Genomic DNA, 23,526 nt, shown 5'->3' on the forward strand with positions numbered 1-23,526 from the left:
GAAGCATTCTGGTCTAAAACTTAAGCGGAATGGGCCATTCGACCCGGCGTGAAAACTCTCATTAACTGGTACTTTCGGGGTCATGTTTGCTCTTCTGGGGATAATATCTCCAGTTCTGGTCATCTGTGTACAAAATCCTCTTTAAACACAAGGAAATAAATAAAATATCGTCTTCGTACTCCGACTTACCGTGTTTAGTAGAATCACGGATTCACTACGGGTTCGAATCCTCAAGCAGTGGTGACAATAACTTAACTCACATAACTAGACTGACGTGATACCCGTTTCAGGTCTGAGGTGTTGATTCTGTCTGTGCGAATTAGAACATTGTATTCAAAATCTTGAAATCTAGCCTGGGTGTTCGGAATAGGTAAATCTTCAGAGATGACAAGCAAGTAGCCCCTTTTTGGTTGTTTCAAGCAAAGCTTTTATTTATATTACTTTGAAAAAAAATTTGCTTACATTCTATAATTTATCTCAACATCTTAAATTCAATGCCGTTTATTCACAATCGAATTCTCAAATATGCACGGTCTGCTATGTCTCTAATAGACATCGAATTTTGCATTTGAATATTTGTAACTATTCATTACAATAGTTTAGACTTCTAATATTGGTCCTTCCTGATAGAAACCAGAAGAAAAATGGAACTAATTCATTTTTTGTCCATTTTGCATTAGTAGTCTGAAATGGAAGGTTTTGCATGCAACCGAACCGTACGCAAAAAATCATGTGATTTATCCTTTTGGCATTATTCTAAATGTGTCTCAGAACTCTACTGTTCCAATGGAATTTGTATATTTAACTTGACCGCCATGTTTGGTCTTCAGTTTGAAAGTGACTCATGACTTTCTGAAGTATTCCCTATATACTAGAATAGCCATGGAGACATTAAATATAAAAGTTATTTCTATATTGCTCTTCCATTTCTTGAAATGGAAGATCATAATGTTAGGGTTTTTAATACGTTTAAATTCTATATTTTTTAGTTGTGCTCTCTTTTCTTCTTCTTCTTTCCTCCAATCTCTCTCTGTGGCTCGCATCTAGTTGTTGTAGTTCTATCCAACAAATATCCATCGACTTCAATTTTCATTATGTTTGTTTAAATTTTTCCCTACATCAACACATGAATCATGTTTCTTCTCGCTTCTATTATTTTATTTTATTGATATTAACACATGTTCATTTTGACATTAAAATTGTGCCCATGTTGTTTGCTGATTTTAGTATGGGAGAGACTAGGACTGCAGAGAGATGTAGTCTCTTTACCGGATACGATTATGTTATCAAGAGGTGTCAATTGGGTGCCCTAGCTGCATGGCGTTTGACGAATAGGTGGTCTAAATGCAGCTTGGAAGACAAAATTAAGATAGATCTCGCAGAAATAGCAATAAAGATAGACATTAGATCAATTGAAAGCTTCTTTGAATGCAGCATTAAACCTTTGGATTCCATAAACCATAACTTCAGTTATTTTTATGTCGTGGCGTATCATATTCTGTACTAATTCCTTATGGACGCCCACAAAGTAATTTATTTGATAGAGTCATAACACAAGTCTCTATTATGCGAATAGTTATTATTTAGGAAGACTAGGAATTCACCTATTTTAAACTCGTATCTTCTACTACATCAATTTGTTTGTTTCTTTCTCATATATTGTTTAATGGAAGATGCAGAATGGGTTGAAAAGATTATTGTCATCTATTAAATACCGTCTACATCTTAGATGATTTCTTATCAATTTCTTTAATAATGTTATATTAATATGTTTAATGATTTTTGAACCTTGAGATAATAAATTGTAAAGCAAATGATACATTTTCCTCCAGATGATGGCCTTGTAAATATGAGTAATAAATATTCCAATTATGTACGTAATGGGAGAACTAATCTGGATGGCAGAATGGCTGGTAATAAGAACAATCTTGCTTCGTGAAGTATCTTGAAGACAACATTCTGTCGTCTTATGTCCCCAAATCTATAAAGGAATATACTGTTAGTCTGTTACGAAGAACATCAAAATACTAAGTGCAGAAAGCAATGTTGTAAAAGAACCATCTAGTGTAAAACAAATCGGGTGAAACTGGGAAACAGCTATAGAAACATGTAGCTGGTTATTTACAGACAATGTGATAGACCAGATAACAAGCATCCACATATTCAGGTAATCTGGAAAGATCACAGGCTTGAAGGTAGGATCATGATTCGACACAGCATTCGACGCAAAAGAGATTAGAACACTTTCTGAATACTGTATATTTGTGATGTTATAAAGTATTCTCAAACACACTCAATGAATATCTGGAGTGAGGATGCTGTAGATATACGACGGGTGTTAAGCAATTGTTGTCCCTTATATAAAAGGTATTATCCGAAATATATGAAATTGTACACGCAGCATAATGTACTCTTTGAATGTTTAGACATAAAGTTCTAAGCATGTCGATTGTATAATGTTAATGTTATGCTTTGTTTTTCAGGTTAAGGAGAGCGACGGTTGAGAAATTGGATAAATCTGAACAAGGAGCCTTCATTAAATACCTCCAGAGAAAGGGATTAATACCAAAGGAGGTTCATGAAGGCATGGTGAGTGTATTAGGTGAAGGTGTCCCTACATGCCAAATCATCAAGAACTGGTCACGTGACTTCCTGTGCGGCAGGAGGAGCTGTGAACATGCATCAGGTGCCGTTAACGGTGTGCACATAAGAAAAAAATAACCTGATAATAGCTGACAGAGGATTTACTGTGCAGAGGTTAGCTGAAGTTACTAGCTTGTCACTCGGTTCAATAGGCACAATTTTATGCCACAATTTGAGGTGAACAACATATCGTTCGATGGGTATCACGAATGTTAACCATTGGTCAAAAGCGTGAACGAGTCCGTTGTTGAGAGACAAATTTGACCTTGTTTAAGAAATACCCGGCTAACTTTCTTGCTAGATGTGTGACCAAAGATAAAACCTGGATGCGTCATTACGAACCAGAGTCCAAGCAACAGAGTATGCTGTGGAGGCACCGCGATTCTCCGCCCCAATAAATTCAAGAAAATGCAATTAGCAGGCAAGCTTGTGGCCACAATTTTTGGCATAGTAAAGGCATAGTGTCCATTGATTATCCCCAGGGCAAAAACGCAATGACAGGTGACTATTATTCAAAATTGATTCCAAAAGTTAGGAAAGCAATCTAGGAGAAACGCAGACTGTTGCTAGAAAGTAAAGTGCTGCTGCTCCAGGAAAATACTCCTCCTCACAGAAGTCACTTCACCTCAGTTGCTACTGCTGAAGCCGGATTTGAATTACTTAAGCACCTTCCTCACTCTCCAGATGTTGCTTCAAGTGACTTTCATCGTTCCCTAAACTTAAGCAACATCTGCTAAGAATACAGTTTGACAGCGATGAGCTTGTTATGTAGGCTGTCAAAGAACGGCTTCTAACACACTCATCAAGGTCCTTTTAGCTGGTATTCGTTCTCAACAAGATAGGTGGAAGATGTGCATAACAGTGAGGGGGACCATGTAGAAATATGACATATCTTCTATATCGAATAATTGTTGACACCTTCTTAAAAAGTTACAATTTGTACATTGGTACGTATTTCTTTATAAACTGTCGGACATTTTAAGACAATTTAATTAGGAGGGAAAAAATGTGGAAGATAAACAATTAAATACAAATTGGATATTTGCATATGTTCGAGAGATATTTGTAGATTTCGTAAGAAATTGTCAAATTGCATATAGCATATATGAATATTCAATCATATACTAAAAATTTAGAAGAAATTGGTAACTGCTTCGTATTACTTAACCCATCACTTACAAAACTATTTTTGCAGGCAAAACTATTGCATGTTACTATATGCTGAAAATATTCCAACCACTACTATCTTAAGAGATCAATTCTAATTGAATATATAAGTAATTATTTCTATATCACAGAAAAGAATGCTAACGTGTGGTTTCATAAGAACACATCGGAGACATTATTTATTTAATAATTTTAATAAAGGTGTTTTAGTAGATACTAATTAGTAGGCAAAGATACTACCCCCCACGAGTGCGAATGTAAGTAAAATAGGTGCGAGTCTTTGACGGTTATAAGTGCTTACCTCATATATCTTTCTAAGAAACACATATTTTATTTTTTTTAGTTATTTTCATATGCCTTTTATCTAACTTTCTACATATAGCATACTCGTCATTTGTTGATCTTCACTACTCTTTGTATTTCATAAAATTCTTTTCTAGCGTAAATAATACACTCAAATTACACAAATTTTAGTGTCTCGATTAAATTTCAATGCTATAGAAGAAAAGTACTACTTATTCACTATTTTACTTCATTATATTACCTGAACTGCAATTATGGTAATAGCCAATATACCGAGAATCTTCACGTGCTTTTGAAAATCTTGTTTGAACTTTTGTTTGCATCCCGGCTTCGTTTCTGATTGTCCGATATAACAGTTACCTGGAATTGGACCTTGATAATCACTAGCACCTTCGATTCCACAGCAATTGAACTGAAATTACGATATATGTATAAACATTACACATTTTTATAATATTTCCACACAATAGCAATTTACTTAGTTAACAAAAAGTCATTTTCTCAGTCAAAACACTAGACCACATGACCACTTTCTATGAGCTTCATAGAAAGTACATATGAGTATATAAGAGAGCATGGGTTTCTCAGCCTTTAGAAATAAGCTTCTACTGAAAACATTCAAGCTAGGGACGGTCAATTGGGAGGAATATATATGCTTAAAATGTCTAATCACTGCGAAATTAAAATGCCCGTAATTTTACAGTAATTATGTGATATCTTCAAATAGAAAAAAAAATAATCCAAAGGTCGAACAAGAGTGCGCGAATAATGTACCTCGTATTATTTTGCATGAGGTACATTACTCGTATGACGAGTCACTTAGTAGCTTTTCGTTTGCAGCCATTTATAAAGGCGGAAATAAATGCCGATTTTCTAAATGGCTGGAAATCGAAAGCAGATAAGTGAGACGTGATAACGGTATCTTATCTAAAATAATATTGTCTAGCAAGCTCTTCTTCCACTTTTTGATTAACTTTTATTTATTTGAATGTACTACATAATTTCTGTAAAATTAACGGTATTTTAATTTCGTGGTGATGGGGCCCCTTAATTTTCATTAGGTACAAACTCTGAAACACCAAGTGGTAAAGGCGAAATATGTCGTTTTACGGAAGTACATAATAATAGACTTAACACCTAAATTAAATAGTGTATAGGCTATGATAAAAGTCGATCATTACATTCATAAATATGAGCAGCAGTATGAAAATATATATTTAGATCGAACGCCAATAAATGTAATTGTCTTGAAGTATTACAGTGGAGTTCCTAATTACATATCAGTAGAACGCTAACTTTCACATGGAGTTTGCGTCGTGTTAGACTCTTGTATGTAAAGAAGAATAAACTAAGTTTTATACGAGTATCAAAAAATATTTCAATACTAATTCTATCGCAAGTAAGTGCTCACAGAGGTTACTTTTAATTATGAGATAACTGTTTCTGGGACTATAACAACAACGACAGCAGAAGAAGTGTCGTGAATGATGTGAAACACATTAAGAAGTGCGTCTTGTTAAGCACAAGCGTGATAGAACGCAAACTTACATTTAAAATTTTAAGTTTTGTTCGTGGCTCAAGTTGAGATTTATTATGTCCTCAACTGATTATTGATGTGAATACCATCACGCAGGCCTTACATATATCAAATCAGACACGCTGAGCTCCCACACACTCATTTATTTACTATCTTGTTTGCAGAGACGATTTCCCATAAAACTCAGATCTTGTTTTGAATTGCGATCGAAATTCAGTACAAATATTTGTAGAACGCATAGAAGTTCAAATAAAATCTACCTAAAGAGGTATTTCACATCTTACAATGGAAAGGTTAACTCAATAACAGGAATTGTAACATGCAACAACAAAAATTGATTGTGATGAGTGCAGCCTAAGTGTTCTCTGCTGCAGTAATGAAAGTTATTCACAATCAGGCTCTACAATTGAGTTGTTGCTAACTTTGTGGAATAAATGCAGTGAGAATACAATGCTCTAAGTTCGTTCTTGTTTTACTCAACAACTGATAGGACAGTATTTCGTTTAGTATATTGTAAGCTTGTTGTTTTCCCACATACAATGGCCTTAATTTTAAAATGCTATGAACGGTTTATGTGTACTTGCAAATGAAGATGTACTATACTCACCAACTACTAGTACTCTCATTTAAATATATTCACCACATGACGTATTTAAAATACGGTTAAACTTGTTCATGATGGACGCCTTCCAATCTCTACATGATAAGTAACACTTGATGCCATTTCGCTTCATAAAATGTGAGAAATAGGTATTGTAAAACTTCCTCTCAACATGTGTTTTCAGGCATCTTGGATGTATCTCAGACTACTTCATGAATTTTAAATAACTAATGCTGTATTTACATCATTTCAGTCTTTGGCTTTGATAGGTATAGCGCAAATGTATTTTCAGAATGTGTAAATCACAGTCAGTTCCTAATTAACTTCCTTAAACGTACTGCAATTTTTAGTCAGAATGTCAGCTAGTCACAAGTCATCTATATCTTTAGTCATTACTGGAATAGCCAGACCCCGGCACTGAGCGTGCTTATGTTGCTATTTAAGAATTTAATCCCGCATGCTTATTCTAGCAATGGGTGCTAGAATATAGTCAAATAAAGATTTAAAACAGACTAGGTAAGATTTTTATACTAGCATCGTACATCTGGTCACCGCTATGCACATTGAAACGTTCTTTCTATAGAATCAATATGGTCATTCTCTTATTTAACTGTTTTATCATGTCCTACATGTTATTTTGAGTCCATGTCCTCCAGTTTAATTTATTGCGTGCATGTAAAGAGGCTGTGTAATCTCTTGCTTATTCGGGTATATTACATCGTGAATCCGGAAACCGAGCTTCAGTTGAAACACGGAAGTTCTAGTATGTTATTATAAAGTACTATTTTTAGATGTTATTACACTTCGACACATGCTCAACGTCTGGTACTGTTGTATAAAAAAACATTTCTAGTAGCTGAATAGACGAAAGTGATTTATTTAAGGGTGTAAAAACTTGTTTTAATTTCACCCATGGTTATACGTGTAAAGGCAGTATAATAATTCACTTTATTAGAACAGTTTTCTCATATATGAAAACTCATTTATGAAAATTATTATTATTATTATTATTATTATTATTATTATTATTATTATTATTATTATGTTCCATGTCCCTTTCACAAATGTTGATCAATCGTTATCCACAAAGGGCGTGTTCTAGAAGAAACTAATTTCATGTCAGTAATCAGCTGCTACTTGCTTCTTTACTGCATGTAATAATTCAAGGTACGAATCACGCAAGGCACTTGGTAGTATATTGCAAATTCGTAAAGGATCATTCCTGGAGCAGTCAAATTCAAGAGACGTGAGGGAAACAACATTATTTTTAGTATTCGTGCTACGGAAATTCATATATTTCCTCTCGTTGTTGGTGCAAAAATGATAAGACCCGACCGAAGAGTGTGCAGTAAGGAATAGGAAAATGTGTCGGTCCAAAATGTTATGTGTTGTTGTAAGGTTAGTATCATGGACTCTGTTTGCTGCTATACCATGCACATTAAACTCGAATAGTGATGCTTATTACCCGATCACGACGTCAAACTTCATCCACTGTTCAGAGAAGTTAAGCAATTCTCAATTTCGGCGCAATAAAATTTTAATTTTATATCTAGCATGAGGACAAAGAAGGCGAAATTGTTGATGTTTGACAACAATTAGGTACCGGTTAAATTAGCGAAGCCACACCGATTAGACAAGATACAAGTATTTTCGCTAACTAACATATTATTCCTCCTCGGAGACCATAGACTCCGCATTTTGCAATGAAGCATGAGCATCTACGGTAATAGCTTAAGTATGTCTTTAGCAGAACATACAGGTATATTATCAGAATGATGATATTTACTGAATTTAAGGAATATGAATCAAATGGCGATCAAGTATATGTGTAGCGGACAATAAGAATTAATACCTTGGTACTAAGCACAAACTCAACGTTTACTGCTACATAGATCTGGATGATCTACACATCTGGAGAAAGCTTCAAAGGAAACAACACACACACACCGATCATTACTCAAGCATTTATCGCGTCCAGTCGGGAAGTGTAAAGTCAAACCTTTTGAGATCAGCCTATTTCACATTCGAAGAATGACGAAAAACGTACTGTTTTTTTAGTACGTAAAGATGTACTATATCTAGTGCAAGCATTCAATCCTTTTCATGTGTTCAATTTTATTTCGACTAGTTATTTTGTATAAACCTGGAAGCTATTTTTCAGTTTACAAAGTTTGATTTAAAAGCTGTTGATACATTACTTTTGAAGATATTGATTTCAAACAAAAACCCTTTGAAAGAGAACGTACATTTTATACTCAGTGTACATTTAAATCACTACGGAACAAACGTCACAGAAATCTTGTTCAAAGTTACATTTTCGCAAACGCAAATTACCATTTTAGAATAATAAATATTTATCTGTAACTTTCTTCTAAATACACGCTTCATGATGTACTATTTACTAAAATGTTTAATATCTGAGAGTCTCACTTCTTATCGTGGGTCTCCAGCCATTGCGATTTTATGAATATTTCCAATATTCAGCCTAATATTACTGAGGAGTGATACACTTGAAAAAATCTCAATGCTTTACAAAAAATCGTTATTTGATTAGTAACAGTACAGTCTTCTTTATCATTTTATTCACACTGCTAAACAACGAAAATGTAAATTGAACAAAATCAGCTAATTCTTATTGATTTTGTGGTGCTGATTACGAATTTGAAAGTTATTTTCGAATATTAGCTCTACTTTTCGTTTTACAGGCATGTCTAATAACAACGCTTTAAAAATAAATATATTCGCTTCGTTTGGGGTAAAATGTTACACTGATCTGGCAACACTGGAGAAACTATATGAACGCTTGGTTTCATTGTGTTCCTTATCTCAGTAGTGTTCTGCTATTGTTAGAAAAGACAGGTTTAGTGCAGTTATCAGCGTTTTGGGAGTGACGTTTGTGTAGTGCAGGACATAAAAATACAACTACAAGTACGCAAAAATACTGGTATTTCGAATGTATATTTTTAAATAGTTGTCGGAACTATTTCAAGTGACATTTTGAGGATTTCAATAAAGAAAATTGCCGCGAAATTGTGTAAACAGTGCGGATAGCTTCTGCTACGTGTGTGGGAAAGTGACACTTTCCTCACAAAAGCAGACTATAACACCACTAATAAGGAAAGCCTAACAATATTACTTTGGTTGTAAAATTGGAGACCAAGATAAATCTTGGGCACCCCACATTGTGTGTAACACTTGTGCCAGCAAGCTAAGAAAAAGGATTAATGGGAAGGGGCGCTCAATGCCTTTTGCAGTGCCCCTGATTTGGAGGGAGCCAAGCGACCACATCAGAGACTGTTATTTTTGTATGGTTCCTTCCGTCAAGAAGAGAATTTCCACAAAGAAGAAGCGGGCCTTGATCTATCCTAACATTCCTTCTGCAATGCGCCCTGTTCCACATGGAGAAGGACTACCTGTTCCTGACCCACCTAAAGAATACGATCTTTTTTCTGATGATGATCAAGAAGTTGAAGCTCCTAAATCAAGTACTTCGAAGGACCCTACGTTTGTTGTAGAAGACCCTCCATGTGAACCACATAGACTTACTCAAGAGGAACTAAGTGATCTAATCAGAGACTTGGACATCTCGAAAAGCAAAGCCGAAATTTTAGCGTCACGCTTAAAGCAATGGAATTTATTGCAGGAAAAAGTAAATATTTCAGTGTATCGGAATAGGGAGACGATGTTCACTTCATTTTTTACTATGGAAGACACACTTGTGGCACGTACAGATGTAAATGGTCTCATGAGGGCACTTAAAATTAATTACGAACCTACGGAGTGGAGGCTCTTTATAGATTCATCCAAGGTGAGTTTAAAGGCAGTGCTTTTACATATTGGAAATGAACTTCCTTCAATTCCTGTAGGTTACGCAGTTCATATGAAGGAATCTTATGAAAACTTGAAACGTTTACTTCAAGCCATTAAATATTACGATTTTCAGTGCCACATTTGTGGTGACCTTAAAGTAATAGCACTGTTGCTAGGTATGCAGTTAGGGTATACAAAGTATTGTTGCTTTATATGTGAATGGGACAGTAGAGATCGTGGATCTCATTACCGCAAAAGTGATTGGAGTACCAGAGAAACTCTTCAGCCGGGAGTGAAAAATGTGCAGCATGAACCACTGGTAGATCGTAACCGAATTTTGCTTCCCCCTCTACATATTAAATTAGGTCTTATGAAAAGTTTTGTTAAGAGCATGAACCAAGAGGATGAGGCCTATAAGTATCTAAGAGGACAATTCCCTCGATTAAGTGATGCCAAAGTTAAAGAGGGTGATTTCATAGGGCCACAGATAAGACAACTATTCAAAGATCACAAGTTCGACGAAATTCTCCAAGGTGAGGAGAAAGCTGCGTGGGAAAGCTTGAAGAGTGTTTGTTCACAGTTCTTGGGAAGACACCGAGCAACAAATTACAAACAACTGGTAGCAAAATTGTTATTGTGCTATGAAAATCTTGGTTGCAATATGTCTCTGAAACTCCACTTTCTTCATTCACATCTAGACTTCTTTCCCGAAGATTGTGGAGCAGTAAATGACGAACATGGTGAGCGTTTCCATCAAGATATTGCAGCCATGGAGAAGAGATATGAGGTAAAGTGGATTTCTAACATATTTGCCCACTACTGTTGGACTATTGCAAGGGATGCTCCAGATGTAACCTACAAAAGGCAAGCCAAGCGAAGACGCTCAAAATAAAATAAACATAATCCTGTACAAGGGATCACTTGAAACTTTTGTCTACATTGCAGTGTAGTTCTTGCACAAAAAGGTATTTGTACATATTTTTCATGTTTTGATGTTAATACTGATTTTTATTACGGTATTGTTAATGTTTAACTTGACCACGGTTACTTTATTTTCTGTATCGCTGTGAAACTGGTATTTGCACAATTTTGAAAAAGGAATTACAAGGGTATAGAAAGCTATAGATTAGGGTACTTCTTAACTCCCCAGCTTATCACATCACAGTGAAATAGATAAAAAAAGTGAAATGTAGGTTTTTACAAGGATTTTGCTCAAATGTTCTATAAATATTAATACATTTGTATATATACAGCTACTGTTGTACAAGGGCGTTTTTTTCACAACCTCAGCTAAGAAATTTCTTCTATTATCATTTCCTTTCATATTATGCTTAAATGAATGTAAAAATCGCAATTTCAAAGAATTTACATACTTTCGATCAAAATTTATTGAACAGCGTAAGCAATTTGAAGAATGGCTTGAAAGTAGTATAATAGAAACCGTTGTTTCAATATATCGTCACACCATTTTCTGTGTACTCAAAAGGAATAGTGGCAAGCTGAGAGTAGTAATAGATCTTCCCAAACTTAATTTGAAACAAACCAAAATAAATGAAATGTTAATTTACTTTCCATCAGTGGCATATTTACGATTTTGTTTCGGGGGGGGCTTCACTAACTTTCGGGGGGCTTTCCCTGAAAATGTGAAAATTGTGCAATATATTTAATATACTTTACTATAGGAAGTAAGATTTCGGGGGGCTTAAGCCCGAAAGCCCCCCCCCCTAAATACGCCACTGCTTTCCATAGTACGCAAAAACATCTCAAACTTCTTCATTTCTATAAAAGGCCATTGTTTAGTTCAAAAATGACTTGAGATAAGGTATTTAAACTGTTAGATCCACTACCAGGTAAACCAATGAAATTTAGAAAAAGCAATGTAAAAACTCCAAATTAGAACTTAGCATTCAAGATGTTAACTGTGATTTCATTCATGCTTTATCCTTGTAACAGCTGGAATTATAAACTAATTCTGGACTGGTTATAGTAACACAACTGCAAGTGATGCTGCTGTGCGATATCTACTCACTATCAAGTTTGTTTATTTCTTATTTTAACTACCTATAGTTAGACACCAGGAATATGAACCACTATTATTAGTTTTAAATTGGAACTATCATTATAGATACCACAACTTCCCCTAACAACAAAACACACACACACACACACACATATATATATATATATATATATATATATATATATATATATATATATATATATATATATATAAATTTTTATTTACGATTAGCTCGTGACAAATTATGTTTTAATTTAATGCCACGTGTTTACAGTGATATCCTGGTAGATCTTTCTTTGTCAGATAGCTCAAGGAAATAGTTTGGATATGAATAACTGATTCCAACATTGTTCACTGAAACGATTTTCAGATTTGAGAGTCCTTTATCAATACTTGTGAACAGGGGTGCCCATCCCCCCCAAAGCTGATGGCGCACTCCCCCCCTTAAAACTAATAATCTCTTCCCTCCTCAAAACTCAAGTCCTCTAAAAACAATTGCCCAGTGTAGCAGTAGTTTTTATAGTACTAGTAATTGTTATTTTTGTTGTTGTTTTTATTTCCTGTAGTAGTATTATAGAATGCTTGTAGTAGTAGTAGGGGCAGTAGTAATTAAAGAAATGGCATTACTTTTATTGGTAGTCTTGGTAGTGTACAATACTAAATATGTTCTATAAGGATATTGAAGGGTATAAAAACTTCTACACACTGTGTATGGCACAGGTATTTTTTTTTTTTTTTACAGTTAGTAGCATTATTTTTTTCTTTACAAAATATCGATATAATTCCCTTGTACATGAAAAGTAAGACGCAAGTTACAAGTTATTGAGTTTGATACCAAAAGAAAATGTTATCCTCGAAATTATCCTACAAAAGGAAGTGATATCCAACAAAAAACATTCCTGTGAAAGAGCCAAGTACGAGTGGCCTTAAAAAGAATTGAAATCACAAAAATAGGCGCCAAGTTCTGGTGGACAACAGTTACAAACACACTGGCTCACTTCAAATTTAGATTTGAAAATTGGCTGTTGTCTGTATGGTTACCACTAGCTCACAATTATGTCAAACTACTTTATAATTTTCAACAGACAACATAGGCAAGTTTCAAATTTAAATATAGCAACTTGCGCGGTACTTCATTCATAGAGTTTCTAAGCAGGGGGTAGGAAGATTCATTCTCAAGATTAAAAAAAAATCGCATCGTGTTCCAATGTTATTCTGACGATAGCAAAATTACTTATTCGACATTAGAGTAAAATTCTTCCCCAATATTTTAATTCCCCCCAATTTTTTTCTCGGTGGCACAACTTGCGCCATTCATCCTTCCTGTGGGCGGCCCTTCTCTCTTAAAACGAACCAACCTTTCCTTTCATACGGCTACTTGCGCGGTACTTCATTCATCGAGTATCGAAGCAGGGGGTACGGGGGTTCAACCAGGAAAATTTTTGAAAATTAGCTTCTCAAAATCGTGTTTTAATGCTATTCCGACAGTAAAATTGCTTGTTCGAAAGTAGAGTAAAATCCCCCCCAAAATTTTTCCCAATGGCGCAGCTTGCGCCATACATCCCCCCTGTGGGCGGCCCTGCTTGTGAATAACTCTGAGTCCTCACTGAATTCACATCAGTGACTGGTTCTGAGATAGAACATGTTCTTGGTATCCGTTGCTAGATTTCAAATTTCCTAAATAATCTGCTATTTAACACAACACACATCCCATGCTTTGCAAGGGCTTCTGCATACGGTTTTCCAATTCCATCCGTGCAACCCATTACCAAAGTCCATTACGCAATCTTCGTAACATCAACATTCATATTTAGTGCTTGTACTATGCGTGACTGATACATAATTTTGGGATTCGAAATAGTTAGGAACTCCCAATACAGACATGCATAATATTCCTATTTTTTCCAGTGGTGTAATCGTGGTGATAATTGAAATGAAAAACTTATACGAACAAACTGTCTCAAATATTATCTCACAGAAACTAGTTAAATTGTGAAATTACAATGTTTCCAAAATTTGTTTTCTATAGAAATGAAATTATATTACAGTCATAATTGATCTAAAATTTCGAGTTGTTCTTCGAAACATATGGTTGAAATACTAACATAATTAGTCTAACACACTAATTTGCTTTTAAATCGTAACCTAAAACCTTTTGGAAAGGCGCAATTAGACTAACTGGTCCATGAAAATACCGAAAAGATATAACGGTATGTCGATACCCTTTTCCATTCAATGAAAAAGCAGTAAAATCTTGTTATTCTTTGGCTAGTTTTATCTCCTGATACGATGCGAAAAAAATCGATTGAAATTACGAATATACAATCTTGACATTTTAAACGTATATTATCTATTTTATTTACTTTGAATTGTTTTAACATGCTCGTTAAGTTCGGTAAGTGACCCGAATTTTACCGTTCCTCTTACGAGGAAGGTCCATAAACTGTGAGAGTTGAATTTTGATGAAAATTAGTAACAAGAATCAGTTCGAGTTGCTAAGTAACGTAGTAATCGTCACTCGATGCACAAATGCTTCGTTGAGCTGCTACACCGACGCCATCTTAAAATCCAGTAGTCAATGTCCAAGAATACCTTTTTGGCACAAAAATGGAAAAGCCTTTGGTAGATATGACTTTACTATTGTAAATAGAAATAGAGCGTCTATATGTTGGAATACCCAGAGCATGATCGCCATCTTGAAAGGCGCCATATTAAATCGCGGTCAAATATGATAAATGGCAAGCGGGTCATGTGGGTATCAAACAGCACTGGAATTTACACTTCAATCAATTTCCGTAGCCAAAATTTACATATATGTTTTCACTTCAAAGTTAAGATCTCTCTCACTCACAGGAACATATAGAAACTGTGCTAGTTAGATTTGTGTTATGAAATGCGGTCGTACGAAAGCTTCCAGGGTTCTAACTGATGCAGTAGTAGTCACTTGATGTACAATAGCCACTATACCAAACAGATCTTGAGTCTAGTGAGAGAAATCGTTAATTAAATTGAAATGCCTGTAGTGAAAAATGGAATAGCAGCATGCTACACATTTTACCTATTTCGAAGCGCGATGGAATAGACTGGTGGTCGATGAAACACATGTTTAATAGTACGAGCAGAGAATACCAAAGGGATTGTTCGGATATATATTAGAAAAATTATATAAACTAGTGCATATTAGTTGAACTACCAAAGTGGTTCGGATTCCACTACAATCAGAAAGTCCACGTTTCCTTTAGCGTAGCAGTCACAAGTGTGGGACATTAATCTGAATCAAACTAAAAATTTATTTTAGGCAATTTTACATGGCCCATTATAGTGTGTTAAGGTTTCTTCTCCGATCTTGAAAACTTACGCAAAGACCCTCATTGTTGCTGAATATTGCGGTCTTTTCCAATACTCATATTTGACAACCTATAATTTACCGTGCTTATTACGAAATTATAATACTTTAAAGTAGTTATTGTCAGTCTGTCTAAACAAAATCAATTTATCGCTGACGCATTGAACAATTAAGGGGATTTAAATTATCAGTTCACAGCCCATTCTTAGAAAAAGATACACCTGGAAACTTCGAATTCACTTTTCTTTTGTCTGTTCTGCTATTAGTGATAAGAGAATGCATATGCACCTGCTAACAATAGATGACAATAAAGATTATTACAAGATTCAATACCAAGTTGCAATCCATGAAAGAAGCTTCTTTCTCGGTTTTCCTTAAATATTGAATAATTAAATGTCTGCATCTTTCCACATTTAACAATAAAATCTCGCTTATAATAAGGGCAAGACCAGTTTTCATATCAAAATTGTGATAGATAACTAATTGTAGCAAGTGTTCCTTAAAGTCCGAGGATTTATTTATTATTGAATCGATGTACTTGACAACTCCATTCATTTTGGGACTTGTTTATTTATTTGCTTTAACACTCACAATGATATGTATGGCTTTTTTGTCTTTGAAATACTCTATGGGAATGTGGTGAATTTCCCTAATATTGTACTCCGTATTATTAAAAACTGGCAAAGTAGACTTATTGGTTCTCTTGACTTTACACTATTGTTTAAGCTTTTAAGACATAGCATGCAGAATTTAGAGTGCTTTCCTACAGGCAATTGCAACATGGATGTGCAGTGAGGTGTATGGTGTCTGCCTTTGAATGACAAACGGTAGTAGTACAGCAATTTTGGTGCGGGCAGGCGTGTGACGTTCGGTACGAACTCATTTGTTGGACCACTGAAACATTTGTTCCGTGCATAAAATGCGAGCAAATAATCCGATAGACGTAGTCAACATTTAAAATCAAGTAGTATTGGAAAAACATAGTGTCGTGAGTATGAATGGGGTAGAAGACATTTGCAGGTACATTGCTTGCAATGATAGCACGCAAATATGATGTATACTTTTCTCTAACTGTTAGTGACACATTAGGTGTAGACACTGAAACAGAGAATGAACATGAAGATTCGACAAACGAAATGGATCGGTCTAGGTTTAATACTGATCAGTCTGGGTTTGAGTACGAAATGACCTCTGGTAGAACTCCGTCAGAAATAGGTGAGAAACATACTACAGCAGTCGTTCAGTCTTTGGCATCAGTGTCCCACGGATACACCATCCAAAGTCACACTTTTTCCAGTACGAATAGGCACACACACACACACACACACACACATATATATATATATATATATATATATATATATATATATATATATATATATATATATATATATGTGTGTGTGTGTGTGTGTATGTGTGTGATATACATATATATATGTGTGTGCGAGTGTGTGTGCCTTCAGGAGCCTAAAGGCCTATTGGGACCCAAAGTCAAACAACAGTTAGCTAAACAAACACCTTTCAACATTATTATTGACTCGAGCAAATCAGGTAAACTCACTCGTGAACACGTCAAACGATGGCTAAAAGACGTGTTTATTCCTGATAGGAAAGAGGATTCCCTGCTGTTGCTTGACTCGTGCAGTGGACAGACGGGTGAAGACGTACGAGAATTGTTACATGGGAGAAGCATTCGTGTTGAAGTTATACCCCCAAAGACCAACAAATTTATTCAGCCTGTTGATGTATACTTCTTCTGCAGTATAAGCTGATAATTCGGAGACTTGAGGATTATTTTCGACACAAATTCATTGTTTGTGGTATACCGAAGAAGTAATATAACAGAATTTTCATAATAAAAATGCATTCTGTTGTACTTTACCAATTTTGTGCACCAGTTCTAAAGGACATGCCTGCGTATGTATGGCAGAAATGTGGGTACGTTACAAGAGCAGTAGTTGGTTCATTTACAAATGTTTTGGAGACTATGTTGCAAGTAGAAAATAGCGTCCGTTGTCATGAAGATTGTGACGAAAGTGCATTTGTTAAATGTTTGCACTTCTCCACGATGCTGTGTACTAATCACTTCGTTATGGATCACCATCATCCCAACTGAAGTGCAAAATAGTTAATATTAGGTTAGTAGGTTAATATTTGTTATGTGCACCAGTTTATATTATTTTCTAATATTTTTTCTATTAATTTTCTGATAACTTCAAGACATATCCTTGTAAAGTCATATGTGCTGTTGCACCTACCTTTTATTACAGAATTTAAATGCTATCTATAATCGCAATACACACTCGTATATATATATATATATATATATATATATATATATATATATATATATATATATATATATATATGCATAGCGCGCTTCGAAATAGGTGTAATTTGTCACAGTGCTGCTATTCCATTTTTTACTACAGGCATTTCAATTTACTTAACGATTTTCTATTCCACAGCGTTTAAGCCAACCTTCAATTTCCTTACCTATACTTTGTCTAAAATTATAAGGAAAATTATAAGGTCGTTTCACAGTATATTCATTAGTATCTACCTCCATTGTATAATCAAACACGTTACATGTGCTTGGACAATCTGTCAAAATATATTTTTTGTGTGTTTCAATAATACTTCTAATTTTGAAGTCTTACCACCATAATCTACGAGATAAATGTGTGATGCAACTTTCAAGTCTGGCAGGGACATAACGGAAGATATTTTTTTCCATAGCTCAAAGCTAATTAATAACATGGAAGTTCTGGAATCACACAATGCTCTAGAACTGTCGTTTACAATTCTGGCGTGCATGTGTAAAGACCGTTAAGTGAAGAAAATGAGAAATGGAGATTTTGGCAAGGTCGCATTTAAAAAAAAATAATTTAAAAAAAACATTCTGCCTCTTTGTGTTTAGTTGGCTAAGTTATAACTACAGATCTAAGAGACATATGGAACTGTGTATATACAGACAAATGGGCAATGCAAATATTTTGCGAGTGAATTTTTTGACTTTGCTTCAATGCCAAGTCTGCTAACTGAATTAGGCGTTTCCTCTTATGGTCCAACAGAATGGAGATTATTTATCGACAGTTCGAAGCCCAGTCTCAAGTGTGTTCGTTTGCACAACGGTAATGCTTACGGATCGGTTCCAATTCGTCATTCGGTGCAATTGCGAGAATAACATAATATTAAACTTGTGATTGAATTACTCAAGTATGAGGAGCATTACTGGACCATTTGTATTGATTTCAAAATGGTCAACTTTCTGCTTGGACAACAGAATGGTTTCACGAAGTACCAGTGCTATCTATGTATGTAAAACAGTCGAGATCGAGAGCTGCTGGAGCACAAAAAGAATGGCCTATCCATGACACTCTCAAAGTAGGAATGTCAAACATTGTGAACGAACCAATTGTCAGCGGAGATAGGATCATTTTCTCTCACTCCACATCAAGCTTGGCTTCATGAAATAGTTCATGAAGGGACTGAATACTGATGGTGATTGCTTTCTGTATCTAATTTCTACATTTCCTGCTTTGTCTTACGAGATCAAAACAGACGTATTCGATGGACCTCAAATTCGTTTTGTTTTGCGTGATGGGGAATTTGCCAAGAAGATGAACAATAAGGGGGAGGCAGCAGGCTGTCTTTCGTGCAAGTTATTAAAAACTTTCTAGGCAAGAAAAAGTCGAATAACTAGGAAGTGCTGGTTAAAAGAATATTATCGGCCTTTCAAGATCTTGGGAATAACATGAGTGTGAAGATTCATTTTCTATGCATTCACCTTGATCAATTCCCTGAGAACTTTGGAGATTGTAGCAATGAACAGTGAGAGCGTTTCCAACAAGAATTGAGGACGATGGAAGAGCGTTATCAAGGGTGATAGGACAAAACTTTGTTGGAAGACTACTGTTAGACTAGCAAACGAGAGTGCCCCGTGGTTAACATAAGAGAAAGTTTTTGCCTCAATAGAAAGTGTTTGAACTTTCCATGATTTTATATGAGTTTTTTTATTACTGTGACTTGTATCTAGATAAAGAAGTTATTGTCAGGTAAAAGGAATTTATCATATTTCAATATTAGATGTAAGAGTGTGTGTAATTACTACAGACAAATACTTTCGTAATGATCAATATCATCATTTTTTGAATACAAGTAGTCCTCATGTACACGAATGTGCCATTCTCACATAAATTCGTTAAATTCACATTTGTACACTAGCATATTGGATTTGTAAGTACAAGGCAGGATTTAGGGGAGATTCAAAGGTTTAAGTGCACCCCCCTTCGTTGTAAGTATTCACTATCTAAAATGAAAAGCTGGCAGTGAAAATAGCAACGCATTCGGAAACTTTCAGCCATCATGTTTCCTTTTGGGGCTTAAAAAAAGTAGAGGTTTGCAAAAGCAATAATTCAAGTTGATTTTCTGAAGGTTGAAATAAAAGAATTCACCAAGCAAAATAATATAACATTTGTCAAGTAGGGAAGAAAACAGAAGGCAGGAGGAGAAAAGGGCATTTTTGTGCTGCATCCACTTGCGACCCTCTTTGAAACACTTCCTTCCGTTCTGTGAATCAGTGATGTCATCGGTAAAGAATATTGTGACATGTCACTTTGAAAAGTTTATGATTGATTATTTTGGTAGTTACTGGTGCACCCCCTCAGACAATTCTGGATCCGGCCATATGTACGTAATACTACTGAAATGTGCATAGTTCCAATTTCAGATGTATATGCTTTAATTTTGCAAGGCTTATTATACCTTTTTGTAATAGACGTGGATTGTATTTACACATATACCTTAATTTCTTCGCAAATACTTATATTCATATTCATAGTGGGTGCTGTGTAATGCACGGAAACAAATGCTTTTATTTTTCATATTTCCTATATATATATATATATTGTAGATTTTAATGTATTTACACCCTTTTCTGATAATAATAATATGTTGGTAGTTAATTTTTCTATAACCCTGTTTTATTATACGTTAACCCTATACATTAATTTTCTTATCTAGAGGCTATATTAACGGATTTCTTAAAGTGTATTTCTCCACAATTCTGCAAGCTCCAATTTAGAAAATTATAAATACCATAAGTATACATTATAGAAAAAAACACAAAACATTGAGTTGCAAAGAAACTGGAACTTACACGCAAAAATAAATTTTATATTTGAAATCAGCACATCCAAATTAGGGCAAAGGAGCTGTTAGTATCAATACAACAAAAGTTTGTTCCCGAGTGTTATTATAAATTTTGTCTTTAGTTGAATCAGAGTTTGTAATCAGAAGTTCCAACAATGCTAAACACTCATGAAATCGACTAATTATTTAACGTAATATATTATATCTCAGTAAAGTAGGAATAGATTTCGATTTTGTTGCTTCGAAACTGACTCGCAAGTGAGTTAGTGTAAGATGGTTATTATTATGAAAATGATACGAAAAGTTTGTCAACGTTACATTTTACACGTAACTGGGTCTATATTAAATACATACGAGCCTTTCCACATTAAACCATTCTGATCTTTTGCTTTCATCCATGAAACATTGCCTCATCTTTTCGCCGAAACCCGCTTCTGGATCAATTGTTTTGCTAATTACCAGAAATGTTATTCCTGACCCTAACTCCATACATATTGCCAATAATGTTAATACCAAATACTGAAATAAAAGGAAAACAAGACTGCACTATAGGTGAACTTAAGAAATATTATGCTGTAACATTATTACTTAAATTCAGGCAAACAAAATTTACAGATATTATACTCTTAGTAGGGAAGGTAGCGAAGTGTTCCTCTGATTTCATATCGATACTATACTCAATCGCTTCGTTTTTACATATTAAACTATTACGAAACGGATAAACCCTCGATCGGAAGTGTGTTCGAATTATAAGCGTTCAAAGTTCAAAATTGAACAGATTTTGCGAATAGTTTGAAGTTACCACTTTTTGAGATGGAAGGTTCGGTTTTAGTATGATTTTTGGGGGTATACCCAACACAGTGGTGAGGTAAAAACACTCACTGTATGCAACATAAGGGCAGTCGTGAGGAAGGGGGTGAAGGGTAATGGAATTTTGAAATTTTCAAACTGCCTCCTGTTTGACACACAGTATCGATAAAATAAAAATATACTTGCTGCCCCTATTCGACTGTATTATCATTCAAATTCTGTTCAATTTTGAACTTTTAACGCTCGTAATTTGAACACGCTTTTGATCGAGAATTTCTACGTTTAGGTAATTGTTTCATTTGAGAAATGGATTCGATTTAGCATAGTATCGATATGAAGTCAGAGTAACACCACGCGACCTTCCCTAGTCAATATATATTGTAAAATATTAGCTCAAATGTGTGTTTTGCGGACGGAAAAAATATAGAAAATATTTGAAAATTATATTTGAACACATTCCTTTCCGCGTTTAATGCATATTTGAATCAGAGAAAAATGAAAAATTACGTTCGTCTTAAGTGCTAACTCTGCTAAAAATGCTTTTCTGACAGTTCAGATATTATCTTCTTTTGGTGACCTTATGAATACATAAAGAAATTACATTTTGAAATTGTGCATCTGCATTGTGCCCCAAACATTACTTAAAATTCATTACATGTGGAACGTTTGAAGATAAAAACGAAATTGAATAGAATGAAAATACATAATGAAGTAATTCATAAAAGATAACACCATAGAAAAGGTTGTCATTTTATTTTCATTTTTGACATTTTTAATCAGAAAAATTCTAACTCTAGATCGCAACCAAAGGGTTCATCTTTCTTATTATAAAATGCGACGAACAATAAATTACATATACTGTTACTATAGGTTATTGTGTGCAATGTTAAACTAATTTTCAACAATAGGAGTAGGTATCCCATACAGAATTGAAAATCGGGATTATACCGAATTATGTTACACAGGGGAATTCTTCCGTCCAATTCAGGAGAAATTGCAGTTTCTAATAATTTTTCACTACTTTCTTCCCAATCTTTCACGTTGACTCGAACATCAAAAACACAACTTTCTGGAAACGAAAATATACCAGCAAACGCAGTCCAATATCAGAAAAGTGAGAGTTTTTGTTACATAGAAGACCATCCTGGAAGCATTTCAATTCCAGGCTTATTTTTCTCTGTCAGGTTATAACGCTAGCCTTCTGGTAGCTAGGGAGTTTGCTCCGAGACCACCATGTTTGTTCTGTCTATGAAACCGCACTTCTCATATCCTAAACATAACACCAATCTTAAGGGATTTCGAGATATGGCCATCTCATTAGAACAATTGCAAACCCAAAACTTTTTTCCTTCCTGTTTTCCTCTCTTCTGAGAGAAATGTCGAAAACACTCAAAGATATCGTTAATAATTTTAAATTAAAAGTCTAAGCACCAATTTTCATGACTCTAACTTGAAAGAGTTTCGACATATGGCCACTTATTTTTACAAGTTTTCAACGAATACTTTTCTCTACCCGCTTATTTCTTCCTTTCTAAAGAAAATATAAAATAATTGAGACATGTCTTTATTTAATATCTAAGTACACTTCCATTCTATGTTACTCTGCACACATAAATATCAACAGTGTCAAAGACCGGACTTGTTCCTTCGTCTGTCAACAGGTATCAGAGCTAAAGCGGTAAGAGACATCGAGATGTTTTTTAAATTGATTTAGGGCGGCAGGAAAGATCCCATTTCCTCCTTTAATTCAAAATACACACAATACATATTGTAAAGCTTTGTCCTATATAGGTATAGGTAGAGCATTAATAAAAAGAGTGCCCGGAATCGACCCCCACTACCGGTTTTTATTATAAAAGTTTCCACTATAAAAGTATTTTGTAAAATAATACTATACAAATAATTTCTCTAGTATACAAGGTTAGTTATAGATAGTCTTTGACCATAAGGTCAAAGACAAGATCCCGTAGCAGGCTAAGCGCAGAGGGGACTAAGGACCCAATGCTCCGTAGCAAGCAGAGGAGGGTAAACTGGCTAACAGAGCCAAGTAGCAGGCTAAGCGGCTGTGGTTAGGATTCCCAGACAGAGCCCCGTAGCAGGCCTAGCCAGGAGATAGGATAGGCGTAGTCCCGTAG

The 23,526-nt window shown here is 34.9% G+C and overlaps 1 protein-coding gene across 1 annotated transcript in view; it reads right to left on the reverse strand.

Moving 5' to 3' along the window:
• Positions 1 to 23,526, reverse strand: part of LOC145673521 (23 kDa integral membrane protein-like) — an 83,209-nt gene that overhangs the window by 10,760 nt on the left and 48,923 nt on the right. Inside the window, exons 3-4 of the mRNA XM_081743298.1 lie at positions 20,936 to 21,100; positions 4,355 to 4,525 (exon numbers count right to left, since the gene is read on the reverse strand). Coding sequence (XP_081599424.1) covers positions 4,355 to 4,525; positions 20,936 to 21,100 — 336 coding nt within the window. The remainder of the gene's footprint in view (positions 1 to 4,354; positions 4,526 to 20,935; positions 21,101 to 23,526) is intronic.

The sequence above is a fragment of the Thermobia domestica genome, chromosome 16, assembly GCF_964235325.1.
Source record: "Thermobia domestica chromosome 16, izTheDome1.hap1.1, whole genome shotgun sequence".
In the NCBI taxonomy this organism is placed as follows: domain Eukaryota; kingdom Metazoa; phylum Arthropoda; class Insecta; order Zygentoma; family Lepismatidae; genus Thermobia; species Thermobia domestica.